Genomic DNA, 13,964 nt, shown 5'->3' with positions numbered 1-13,964 from the left:
AGATGATATCTGTGATTGTATGACCATTGCTAGACTCTCTGCATGTAAGTGCTGAAAAGTCAAAAAGCAGAAGCAGACATGTAGCACAAAACTCTGCTTTGCTGATTGTTTGGAAGTGCAATCCATGTCTCCAAAACAATAGAAACCAGGATCTGGGAGCAAGTTTTTATATATGCTTTGAAGTTTCAAATAAAGCTGAAACTTTCAGAAAAGGTATTGTCTTCACCAAAATCCAAAACCCGAAGGATTATCCTCCTAATCTACAAAGCTCCCTTGTAGCATTGAAGGGCCCTGAACTGAATTGCATGTATCATGTGTTAATTCAAAGGCTCAGATTCTTTGATTAGGATATTTGAGGGGTAGGGAGGTTTGTTACTGTGGTATTCTGAGTTAGCAAATAAAAGCAATATGGCAATCTACCGTATTTTTCGCCCTATAAGACGCACTTTTTCCCCTCCAAAAATGAAGGGGAAATGTGTGTGCGTCTTATGGGGCGAATGCAGGCTTTCGCTGAAGCCTGGAGAGCGAGGGGGGTCGGTACGCACCGACCCCTCTCGCTCTCCAGGCTTCAGGAAGCTATCCGCTAGCTGTGGGAGACCCAGCTCTCCCAGGGCTAGCGGAGAGCTTGCCTGCACCCAGAAGCTTGGGGCGCGCTGAGCTCAGCACGCCCCAAGCTTCGGGATTAGCATGGGAGAGCCGCGCGGATCTCCCACGGCTAGCGGACTGCTTGCGCGCACCCAGAAGCTTGGGGCCCGCTGAGCTCCGCACGCCCCAAGCTTCTGGTGTAGCGCAGCGATCCGCTAGCCCTGGGAGAGCCGCGCGGCTCTCCCTGGGCTAGCGGACTGCTTGCCGGCACCCAGAAGCTTGGGGCGCGCTGAGCTCCGCACGCCCCAAGCTTCAGGATTAGCGCAGCTGTCCGCTAGCCCTGGGAGAGGCGCCCGGCTCTCCCACAGCTAGCGGAGACCTTGCCGGCACCCAGAAGCTTGGGGCGTGCTGAGCTCTGCACGCCCCAAGCTTCGGGATTAGCGCAGCGCACCTGGGGGGGAAATAAAAAATTTTTCCCTTTATTTCCCCCCCAAAAAACTAGGTGCGTCTTATGGGCCGGTGCCTCTTATGGGGCGAAAAATACGGTAGCTAATATGATTCTTTTGTAAGTGTGACATTGGTTTCATCTGAATTGTACTAATTAGTGGCAGAAAGAGGTATACAACTCTAAATGTATGAAGCTCGACAAAGGCATCAGCGAAGATGTTCATGCACTGAGAATGCCCTTAAGGAATCTTGTAATTTAAAAGCTGCTTTGGCACTCCAGCCTTTGCCTCTTTGGTTAATATGATGTGATGAGTTAAAATAATTTATCCTCCAATACTTAACTAATTGTTTGCAGACTTTGTTGAAGGTGTAAACTTTAGTGTGCTAAGCATTCTGAATTCTATGTTGGTCTGGAGGAGAGGTGAGGAAACCTGGACTCCCAACTCCCATCATCCGCAGCCAGCATGACCAGTCGTCAAGGAGGATGGGAGTTGTAGTCCAGCAACATCTGAAGATCATCAAGTTTCCCACTCTGTGATCGGGAAGATCACAGGATTGCAGGCAAACAGTATGGAGGGTTAGGTTATAAGTCATTTGATCATATTTGTATTTCCCAACTGTTCTTCTTTGTGATTACTGTTAATGGCAGATTAAATACTCTTTGTAGGAAATATTAGTAATTTTCAAAGAGCAGTTTTCCCCTGTGCTTTTTAGTTGATTGAATTTATAAGGAACTATTTAATAAACGTATATATTAATAGGTGTATATTTTGTCTGCTGTTAGGCTTTCCTTAAGAGCATGGAATCTGGTCTCTCCTGTGGAATTTAGTTAAGCTTGAGAATCTCAACTCTCATTTTGAAGATGCCATATTCCTAGACATTATGGGATGGCAGAAAACACTGTATGATGGAGTGGAAACAAAAGCACTGGGACATTCATAAGGTCTATAGGGTCCATCATTGTGCCCCATGTCCATTTTTGGGACTTATGATATTGGTTCAGTCACGATAGTACTGGAGGAAGCAAAATATATCCAGTGACACAAAGGCATCAAGAGACAAAGAAGAAGCAAATGGAACCCAGGCCAGTTCTTTTCTAGCGTTACACCTGTAGATCTTATGCAATATGACCAACATAAAGTAATCCTTATATTAGCAAAGCGGGAGGCTTATTTTAGATAACACAATTTGTACAGAATGAATATATCAGAATTTTCATGTTTCTGCTCAAGGGCAGTTATCAGGCTCTCAACGTGTTACGAAACCTGCAATGCTCAGCCTATTCTGCATTTAATCTTTTTTTTCCAGTTGACAATAATGTGAAGCAGAATATATACAACATTAAGAACCTTTTTACAATTTAGCAAAAGAGGATGGCAAGAACACTTGGAATCTAGCTAGAACCAGCTTCCTGCCATTGTACTGATAATATAATATATGTGATAGACCTATATGTACTTCTGAAACATCTCACAATATCAGAGGAATTTTCTGCATTGTTATTCACAGTTTCCTCATGAATGCAGCTTGGAGAGTCATCCTTAATAACATAACTAGGTTGTCAGATTTTTAGAATTAAACGTGTGGTGGATTTCCCCAAGCCAAACTCAGTATCATTTGCCATGTGGGCTTTTAATTATGCCTACACATGCACACACTTCTCATTTCCTTGTCAAGGAAATAATTGTTTAGATTATATCCAGAGGTAGTTCAGTCAATTCTGCCAGTTCATGTGCAGTGTGGATATATCATCGAAAACGAAGTTCAGTTGCGTTCTCAAGGAATTTGCCCTTGGGCAAGAGATTTTGTACAGCCAACCCTCTCTTAGGAGTCTCCTAGGCAAGAACAGGTTTATAGTAACAGCTAGGCTCCGGTTGATAGCCAAGTGCCTTAAGGACATATTGATTTAATGAGTCCCCTGGGCAATCTTGGGCAACCCTTTCCTCAGGCATCTATTTTGGAAGCTGATGAGCTGGGCTGCAGAATTACTGCAGATGTTCCAGCACAATAATGACTTGGTGCCTGGGCAAACTGTAGACTTGTTTTTGGACCATCTCTGACTTTTCAACATCGTTTCACATAGTACTTTGCTCAGGTAAATATGTAGTTAAAGAACAAGATTGTACAAGTCCAGCCCACACCTGAGTCCCTCCACTGTTTGCTTGTGAGGTGGTCAAACTTTCATACAAGCCTCCAGGTAGTCTCTGTCCCACAAAATCAATGTGTTCAAAGTTCGGACTTACCCAATTAGGCTCAATATGCATAGGTCCCAATGGAAAGGCTTTTGACCTTCCAAGCCACACATAGCCCAATAGTCATACAATGTTGCCTGCTAGATTCTTAACCACCCTTCTGTTTTGGTCATCACAGGCATTAGCAAAAACAGCTGATTTATCAAAGTTGGTGGCATTGGGTTGATAGACTTCATTTTTTGTTTAGCAGATAAAGAATTGTGCAGGCCTAATCTGAGGCCTGATATGTAACTTTTTGTTGACATGAGCTTTACATCCTGTTTACTGATGTCTAAGCAAGTATCTTTCTTGAGTAGCAAAATGTTGGTCTTCAAGTAAGTTTCACTCTTCAAGTATTCCTCAGGTATTTGGGAAGACACCCAATTGCTCTTTCAGGACTGAAGCTGATGTAAAATTGGCATGCACATAGCAACTCAAAAGAGGCTTTTAAGACACCAGGCATAAGATCTGTGACAATAACAAATAGCGCATGGAGCTGCCAGCAGGACAATTTTACATGGCAAAATCATCTCCTGTTCTTTGCCTCATACCCATTCCATCTCCATGAATGAGGTTTGCAGTAAGTGATGTCAGTTAAATACTGCAGGGTAATAAGATCCCAGCTAACTTCAGGTGAATTTTTGGCACCTGGCAATACTCGTTTGTAATAAATTCCCTTTTAGATCATAACCTTGAATAATTCAAGGCAGCATATGCGCCTTAGAACTCTCTCCTTCTTGGCTTGGTTTGCCACCTTCTCCATCTGCTCCTTTGTTTTTCCTGCTTCCAGTCTTCTCGCTACTGCTCACTTGCAAAATCATTCTTGTCGATTACTGTCGTTTCTGCTGGGTATTTGAAAGAATGGTCTTGGCTGTTCTCGACAGTCATTTTTTAACAGGCATCTTATGTGAAGACTGAAAGGGGATGAATAAAGAAGGCAAGAAAGGAGGAGGGATTGTGTTATATAGGGCCAGCCTACCATATCTGTACCCTTGCAATCTTAATCTATATTTTGACTTGGATGACACTTTTAGATAGAGATGCTACTAGTATCAAATGTTTGTAGGGACTTTTTTTTTAATGAAATTTTTTATTAAGTTTTAACAATACACATTATAAAAGGAAATATACAAAGACAAGAGAAATATAAAAACACCACATACATACTACAAAATACAACAACACAAACATTAATCACAAAGTTACAAAACTGCATACATTAAAAAAACTAATAATAGAAAAGAAAAAGCACATATAGAAAAAACACAAATATTCCCTCTTTCTTGATTTTATATCTTAAATTCACATATTTTCCTGACTTCCTCACATCCCCCGTTCTTGTATCCCTTTTAAAAGTTGGTTCAGCAAATTCATAGCCCTTAGTTTATCTATTGTTAGTTTAATCTTAAATTTTATCTTGTTGCTAGAACCCCCACAGTTCATTTCAATGTCCTCAACATTCAAAAATTTTACAATGTTTCTGCAAATAGATTTTAAATTTCCCCCAATCTTCTTCCACTTGCTCTTCTCCCTGGTCTCGAATTCTGCCAGTCATCTCTGCCATCTCCATGTAGTCAATTAGTTGCATCTGCCAGTCTTCCACGGTGGGTAGATCTTCTGTCTTCCAATGTTTTGCTATAAGAATTCTTGCTGCTGCTGTAGCGTACATAAAGAAAGTTCTATCCTTCTTTAACACCGATTGGTCAACTATGCCCAGGAGGAAAGCCTCTGGTTTCTTCAGGAAGGTTTATTTAAATACCCTTTTCAGTTCATTATATATCATTTCCCAGAAAGCCTTGATCCTTGGGCACGTCCACCAAAGGTGAAAGAAAGTACTTTACACTTCCAACATTTGTTATCGGGCAAATGATATATCTTTGCAAGCTTGACTGGGGTCATGTACCACCTATATGTTTGTAGGGACTTTTAACATTTTATCACCTGAGGGCAAACGAATGTAGATCCCACCTGAATTGCTTCCCTGTGGCTTTGTACAGAGCCAGCCATGGGCCTCAAGTGTTCAGAATGCGGTAGGCAAACTCAGTTTCCTGCCAGTAACAATATGGAAATGAGATAACAGAACCGAACAGCATTTGACCATTTGCTTCCAAGCATTTGGCTTGGGGAGGTCACAAGCAGTTGCAGAAGTAGAAGAAGAAGAAGAGTTTGGACTTGATATCCCGCCTTTCACTCCCCTTAAGGAGTCTCAAAGCGGCTAACATTCTCCTTTCCCTTCCTCCCCCACAACAAACACTCTGTGAGGTGAGTGGGGCTGAGAGACTTCAGAGAAGTGTGACTGGCCCAAGGTCACCCAGCAGCTGCATGTGGAGGAGCGGGGAACCGAACCCGGTTCACCAGATTACGAGTCTACCGCTCTTAACCACTACACCACACTGGCTCTCTGCAGGCCTGCTCTAGATTTGCTTGCACCCTACATTGTGTGGAAACAGAAGGGTTTCAGAGGTTTTCCTCCCCTACCAGTGATTAGTTCAGGTGGAAAGAGAGGCTGAGCCTCAGCACTATGAGCCTTTGCAGACTTTGACCTTGCTTTTTCATATTACAGTGGTACCTCGGGTTAAGTACTTAATTCGTTCCAGAGGTCCGAAACCTGAAACTGTTCTTAACCTGAAGCACCACTTTAGCTAACAGGGCCTCCTGCTGCCAGACCACGATTTTTGTTCTCATCTTGAAGCAAAGTTCTTAACCCGAGGTACTATTTCTGGGTTAGCGGAGTCTGTAACGTGAAGCGTATGTAACCCGAGGTACCACTGTACTATTATTTTGGCAATCTCCTTCAAAGGGGTGTATGGTTGAAGATTATGTTTTGACAAAAAAAAAAAAAAGGTACAGGTAAAGGACCCCTGACAGTTAAGTCCAGTCGCAGACGACTCTGGGGTTGCAGCGCTCATCTTGCTTTACTGGCCGAGGGAGCTGGTGTTTGTCCGCAGTTTTTCCGGGTCATGTGGCCAGCATGACTAAGCCGCATCTGGTGCAACGGAACACCAAAACCAGAGCAGCGCACAGAAACGCCGTTTACCTTCCCGCCGGAGCGGTACCTATTTATCTACTTGCACTGCGTGCTTTCAAACTGCTAGGTTGTCAGGAGCTGGGACCGAGCAACAGGAGCTCACCCCGTCGCGGGGATTCAAACCGCCGACCTTCTGATCGGCAAGTCCAAGAGGCTAAGTGGTTTAGACCACAGCGCCACCCGCGTATGTTTTGACAAAATATGCTACAAATACCTTGGACACTTGGGAAGAGGATAGCCTCAGTCTGGACCTATTTACTAATTCATCTCCAAACTTTTTTTTTTTTAAAAAAAATAACACTTGGGTGTTGTGCTTGGTGACCCACAAGGAGAATGTTTGCCTCGGTTCAAGATTTGCTGTGGATTTGAGTTCTGGATACTGTCCCATGCCTGAATCCAGATGGCCATTCCCCATGACTAACTATGCTTGCACAATACATGTAGAGGGGCTAAGGGCTCACTGGTAGAGCAGCTGTTTGCATGCAAGAATCCTAGGTTCAGTTTCTGGGATCACCAGGTGTTAGGCTGGGAAAGACACCTGCCTGATACACCTGAGAGCTCCTGCCAGATCAGGGTGGGCAGCCGCGCTATGCAAGATGGACCATTAGTCTGACTGGGTCTAGGCCAGCCAGTATTTGCCATATGGGTAATAATGGCAAAGTATAACTTGTACAGATTGGGCACAACAACCTGGTCGATTTAACCAGTGTCCTTTTTCTGCATGTCTCCTTCTGACTTTACTAAACCAAGCATGCAGATGAGCTGGCAGGCATTGGTTGGGCTTTGGCTGCTGTCACAATCATTACTGTGAGTTGAGTGAAACCATGACAACGCCAGTTGCTGGCTTGCTAGGCAGTTGGGTCAATATGAAGGTCAGCCGTGTCATGTAAAAGAGGTTGATCTCCAAAGACAGTGTGAGTGGATCAGACGGGAGGACAGGTTAAGGCTATGGGTGTAGACCGGAATTGTAGTTTCTGTGAACCACTCTGGCTAATGTTTTAGGCTACATTGCACCTTTTCAAATTTCATTGAGACCTTGCTGGCAATTGTCATTTCTCTGATACCTATATGATATGAGAGAGAGAGAGGGGAATCCTAGACTTTTGTTCTTTGCTTAGTCTTGAAACTAGATGGTGTGTTTTTTCCTTAAAGAAATCAAGGCACCATATTTTTCGCCCTATAGGACGCACTTCAAAAATGAAGGGGAAATGTGTGTGTGTCCTATGGGGCGAATGCAGGCTTTCGCTGAAGCATGGAGAGCGAGAGGAGTCGGTGTGCACCGACCCCTCTCGCTCTCCAGGCTTCAGGAAGCTATCCGCAAGCTACCCGTGCTTCGCACAGGTGTCCGCAAGCCTTGCGAGCCCAGCGGGAGTTGCCGCCGGGCTCACAAGGCTTGCGGATATCAGCCTGTTCTGGGGGCTGGGGGGGGGGAATAATTTTTTTAAATTCATTTCCCCCCCAAAAAACGAGGTGTGTCCTATGGGCCGGTGCGCCCTATAGGGCGAAAAATACGGTACCTAGGGATCAAACCACATGTGTGAAGAGTTTACTCTCTCCTGCGCTTCTAAAGACTGTTAAGAACAAATATTGTTAGCTCAGATTTTACCCAAGTAGCTTGTTGGCCTATTTTAGGTATTGTGTATATCGCTGAATTTTTGTTTGCAGTTCATTGCAATTTTATATATATTTTAATACTTGATTTTTCATGTTTGTAACATTTTAGCATTGTAATTATGTTCTCTAAACCACTTCAGGATCCTTGGTTGGGAAGCAGTCTATAAATAGTTTTAATCAGTAAAGTTGGGATGGAGCAGGTGCTGGAGGAAACCCCAAAATACTTCTGCTGGTACCAGCCAGGTCCTCTTCTTTTTCCTTCATAAAATGCTCAAAATATTACTTATTCTTGATTCACAGCTAACAAAAAAGAAGCTTTTTATGAAAAAAAATATTGGTCAGTATGTTTCTAGCTCACGTGTTCTTATCAAAGTTAAAAGAGTTATTGACTTTTATTTTAAGTTAACTTTTTGTTCCAGTGTAATAAAAATGACTACATTAAAAACTCTGGTCATAAGAATGCCTCAGTGACCGTTTCTGGCTTCAAACAATGTCATTTTGAAGTATGTGGGGAAATGTTGCTTCAGGATTACTGCTATATGGAACTGTCTTTGTAGATTGATACTAGCATCCGCTTCCACTAAATTCAGCAAGATTTTAATATAGAGACATGTCTAAAAGCTGCATAAAAGCAGTTGTAGTAGTAAGAATTTTCATAGTGTTCATGCCACTCTCGCTTTCCTTGCCATTGCTTCAGACCTCCTCCTGTTAATGCTTAAAATTCCTCAGGGTACCTTTTGTTATATTTTTATCCTACCAAGATTTCCTTTGCATCTTATTTCAGCTGAAGCCCAAGACTTTATAGAATCCTTATGACATCGGTGAAATGCGAGACAAAAGCAGTTTTTACACTTTGGTAGCAATTATAATGATACACTGCGACATCAGAAGGCTTCTTGTATGCCTCAAACACATTGAAATAGTTTCCCTCGATTTCTGCACAGCCTTAGGATCTACAGTACCATACTGAATACAGCCCACCACTCTGAAATCTGCCCCTGGCTGAAGGCTATAGACTTCTCTAACTCAGGAATCAAAAGAAATACAGGCTTTGAAATACTGTATGAATAACCGCTCAGAGAACAAGCTGATTTGATAGGAAACGATAGCTGACTATTCTTAGGAAATTCCACAGAGCATCTTAATTAGGGTGTCGTCGTCCCGTCCCGTCCCCAGCTATGAGGTGGTTTAAGGCAAAGAATGGAAAAAATAACACAATAAAATAAAAAGCAAAGGTAGTCAGGTTGGCTCATAAGAAAACTCAGAAAGCTCATCACAAGGACTACTTTTATAAGGCCAACCGAAACATCGCAACATGGTGAGCAAGGTTTTGAGAAAGTAAGGAGGAAGAAAAATATGGCTTCATGTTAAAGCCATACTTTCTGCCTTGGTTTCAGTTTCAAGATGGTGTATGGGAAGAGGGTTAATAGACTAGACACTCCTGGCTACTATGCAGGTTTCAGGTTACACCTAGGGATGCTGGGATGAAAAACTATTTTGAAAATATGCAATCTAGCAGTTTTGCTGACTTTTTTTTTTTTTAAGATTTCTAGCTTTTCTCATGCCAAGAGAATGGGGTGGAAGGCAACCGTTGTTGTTTTTCAAAGTAAATTCAACGAAACAAAATGCCCACTAAGTACAAGTACGATGTCAAAATTCTTCTGAATATGTTCAGTCTGAGATTTAGTGTGCACATACAGAAGGTCGTCTGGTACAATTATCCTAGCTAGCTTGTAGCATTTCATAGTATGAGATGCTAAATTCCCTATTTAAATGCTCTTCTCCCTAACATCTAGTTTTCTACATGCAAGGAGCATTTTTAAATGGGAAACCGGTGAACTTTCAGCAGTGCAATCTTCCATCACTACCACCCAACACACAGCTGAAATCTGAAATGATGCTGTCTGGAAATTGATGTTGGTGTTGAATTGGACTTAGGCTTTGGCTAGCATGCTGGGGAAAGTTAGTCACATATGGCAGACAAGAGCATCTGTTTGTTCCTCTCCCTTTACCAACCTCCAGTCCAGCTGCTGTATCAAATGTCTACCATTTCTGAACATGGCGAGACGTTATTTTAAGGTACCTCAATCCCACTTTTCCAATTGCCAGTTCTACGGTTTAAATAAGAATCAGTTTCTGAGCAAAAGAATCTTGAGCTGATCACCTAAGGATTCATTAGCAAAATGTATCCTCCCCAATTTAGTGTTGGTACTGGAATCTGAAATTTCGTTTTTTTGAGCTGGTCCATAAACTATTTGCTTTGCGAGAGTGAATGTTTATTATGTAAGCCATATGCATTTCAGCTCAACTGAGCCTTCCTGAGGGGCTTATCCTGCTCCCTTCCTTATAAGCTGCTCAAAGCTGTGCCCTGTAAGGTCCCTTAAAATGGATTGTCTTTGATCATCTTAAAAGGAAACAGGTGAAATAAGCCATTGAGGAAGACTCATTTGAGCCATAACACTTTGGATGATGATGATTCCTTTCCAGTATCTCTGATATATACCGTATTTTTTGCCCTATAGGACACACTTTTTCCCCTCCAAAAATGAAGGGGAAATGTGTGTGCGTCCTATGGGGCGAATGCAGGCTTTTGCTGAAGCCTGGAGAGCGAGAGGGGTCGGTGCCCACCGACCCCTCTCGCTCTCCAGGCTTCAGGAAGCTATCCGCAAGTCTTGCAAGCCCGGCGGGATGTCCCGCGGGCTCACAAGGCTTGTGGGCAGCAGCCTGCAGCCCCACAAGCTCGGGGGATAGCGGGGTGGCGGCGCTCCGGAGCGCCGCCACCCCGTTATTCCCCGACCTGATCTGGAGGCTGGCGGGGGGGGGGAGAAGCAAGCTTGCTTCTCCCCCCCCCCAGCCCCACAAGCTCGCGGGATAGCGGGGTGGCGGAGCACCGCCATCCCGCTATTCCCTGCCCTGATCTGGAGGCTGGGGGGGGGGGAGAAGCAAGCTTGCTTCTCCCCCCGCCAGCCCCACAAACTCGGGGGATAGCGGGGCAAGCTGTCCCTGAAGGCAGAAGAGGGAGACGGAGCGCTCCGTCTCCCTCTTCTAGCTTGGGGATGGCTGCGCAAACCTGGGGGGGGGGGATTTTCCCTTGATTTCTCCCCAAAAAAACTAGGTGCGTCCTATGGGCCGGTGCGTCCTACAGGGCGAAAAATACGGTACTTCCCTCAGTTTTTGTTTTCATTTGGTTTCATTTGCATTTGTAAGATGCAAAACTGAGCTGCTGAGGATGTGAGAAATTTAATTTTAAAAAGACCTTGATATCCCAAGGCCATTGCCTGGTTTCATTCCCATGTTTGCGGCAGTGCCTTTATTTCTGCTCGTTCTTAATAGTGTTGATGACAACTACACAGGTCCCTTGGGCTTTGCTACTGTTGTGTTCAATTACAGGCGGAAGGTCTGATTATCAGAAATACTGTTCAGTCACAGCTGCAGTGAGGATGAATGGAAATTGAAGATGCCACGAACCCCTGAAAACGAGGCCCCTGACACCACTCATTTATTTTAATGACTCAGGCCTAACTTGTAGATTTGAATACAATGACTTTCATAACTCCCCTTGAGAGTCCAGCCATGAAAAATAATGAAATGTTATTGGGCCCGGACTATTAAATTAACTTGCACCCTAACCACATCTCTAGGAGAAATTGATTGGATTTCAATCCATCTGACATGATAATTAAAACTTGCATTTATAATTTAACCTTGTAATTGGAACATGGCACCGTTAGAAAGGTGTTGGGCCTCTGTTCTGTGAGGGCATCCTGGTGATTAAAGTCACAGATTGTAAAATGGTTTAGTAACAACCGTGGGAGAGGTAAGGTTCAAACACCAACCATTAGCAAGAATAGCAACTATATCTCAAAGATCATGCCATTTCCAAGTTGCACACTGACCAATCCAGCTGACCATCACTATGCCAAACGCCCCTCCAAAATAATTTGCGTTGATCTTGTCATCCCCCAAAAAACAGATGGGCAATAAATCTAGTTTCTAATCTGTACCTTTTTGGAATGTGAGTTGGGGGTACAAATGCCTGAAGAATACTCTTTAAAAATCCCTGAACAAAGAATAGTAGAATGTCAAAGAGTAGACTAGGGTTGGTCTCTCCTCTCTAACGTCTGGTTTTGTGTGTACAGGAATTTTATCATATGAACTGAGAGTATTCAACCACATGAGCTTCCACCTGTGGTCTGAAGAGGTACATAACCTAGAAGCAGATGGCCATTGCACCATCACTGCTTGTGAGAATTAGCCCCTGGTTCAGGAGGCACATTGGCCTTCTCTGCCCTAGTTTAGTTAGATGGAAGAACTATGAGGTGACCCTTCAACATGTAGTAGAGCCCACCAAGAGGGTGAGCTGCTCCAAAGGCCTGCTTTGCTGTTGGATCTTTGGACTTGTATCTGGTTCCATAAATTCCATAAATTTTGAGGAGCCTCAAAAAAGGAATAAACTTGTGATAAGGTGAAATGTACAGTTGTAGATTCAGGTATCTGAAGAAGTGTGCATGCACACAAAAGCTTATACCAAGAAGAAACTTAGTTGGTCTCCAAGGTGCTACTGGACAATATATATATATATATTTGTACAGTTGTAGTTCAAGAAATTACACTTTAAAGGGTGTATATTTTTAGAGCTCACCCTATCTTTTGCTGTTTTTGTAATTCTAAGTTTTTTTAAAAAAAACAGCAACACCCTTTTAATGTTGTATTTTATATTGTTATAACCTGCCCTGGGAATTTAGGGTGAATATTTTAGGTAAATTAAAACAACCAGCACTTTTTTCCCCCAGAAGAGGTGGTGCCATTTGTTTAGTAATTCTCAAATTGCTCTGACCTGTTCACTCACTGCTTATTACCTCAAGCCAGTTAATTATATTGTTGCTGTATATTATTCTAGGAGGATTTCCTCATCAATCACATATTAATACTTTTTTGTTTTAATTTATTCATATTTAGCAAGTGAGACCTGCAATGATTTCCACCCAATGTTCTTCACGCACGACCGGTCATTTGAAGAGTTCTTCTGCATTTGTATCCAGCTGCTGAATAAGACATGGAAAGAGATGAGAGCAACTTCTGAAGACTTCAACAAGGCAAGATTTTGGGAAGGGTAGCATTTGGAAGCAAAGCTCCTTTGTTTTCTTGGTTTCCACCTAATATGATTTCATATGTGTCTCTGGACTAGTTTTGAAGGTGATTGAAACATAAAAGGGAACATACTACCATATGTGGTAAATAGGTAAATAGGAACATACTACCATATGTGGTGGTCCTGTCTAGAGATACAAAGATTTTGGAATATGATTTATGAAGAGATAAAGAGATTGATAAAAACTACATTTAGCAAGAAACCGGAAGAATTTTTACTAGGAATGGTTTCAGATAATATTCCCAAAAATAGAACTAGGCTATTTATGTATGCAACCTCGGCAGCAAGGCTTATAGTGGCAAAACACTGGAAAGATAAAAATACACCCACTAAAGAGGAATGGGTAGTCAAATTGTGCAAGTACTTGGAGCTCGCAAAGCTGACAGATGCAATAAGAGATAAACCCAAAAAATTGGTGAAAGAAGACTGGGAATGTTTAAATAATCATTTAGGGGACAAGGGCTCAACAAGAAAGACCTGGTTATGTTTAGAATGATATTGCATAGAGAAATGCTCCCTGATACCAAGATGAGGGATTCCTTTGGAATGCAGATAGAGAGAATTGATAAGAATAATTATCTGTTGTGAGCTTGATGGAAGTGTACAATAGATGAGCTTTCCTGCTTTGGCTCAGCTTCCTTTTTCTTTTTTCTTTCTTTTTTCTTTCTTTTTTCTTTTTTCTCTTTTCTTTTCTTTTATCTTTTTTTTATATAAAATTTTTATTGGTTTTACAGAATTTTTTAAAGACAAAACAAACACTTAAAAAGACATACAAACACGTATAGTTTCTTAACATTTTTTCATAAACCTCTTTTCCGGGACTCCCCCATACCCCCCCTTTCTGCATCCCAATGTCCATAATTTTTTAGCAACTTCTAAATATTTTATCTTTCCCATAGTTGCTTAT

General features: G+C 42.5%; 1 protein-coding gene across 8 annotated transcripts in view; it reads left to right on the top strand.

Annotated features, from left to right (window-relative positions):
• ELMO1 (engulfment and cell motility 1) overlaps positions 1 to 13,964 on the top strand; it is a 335,641-nt gene that overhangs the window by 204,679 nt on the left and 116,998 nt on the right. For 7 of the 8 annotated variants that reach the window (XM_083468793.1, XM_083468798.1, XM_083468796.1 and 4 more), the window contains one exon: positions 12,865 to 13,001. In XM_083468793.1, the coding sequence (XP_083324919.1) occupies positions 12,865 to 13,001 (137 nt within the window). Of the gene's footprint in view, positions 1 to 7,093; positions 7,206 to 12,864; positions 13,002 to 13,964 lie in introns of those variants that run through there. The other variant, XM_083468800.1, reaches the window with a different exon arrangement.

Source organism: Podarcis liolepis (genome assembly GCF_965112155.1).
Source record: "Podarcis liolepis genome assembly, chromosome: 12".
In the NCBI taxonomy this organism is placed as follows: Eukaryota; Metazoa; Chordata; class Lepidosauria; order Squamata; family Lacertidae; genus Podarcis; species Podarcis liolepis.
The sequence above is the reverse complement of the archived record's forward strand: the minus strand, read 5'-3'. Positions and strand labels throughout refer to the sequence as shown.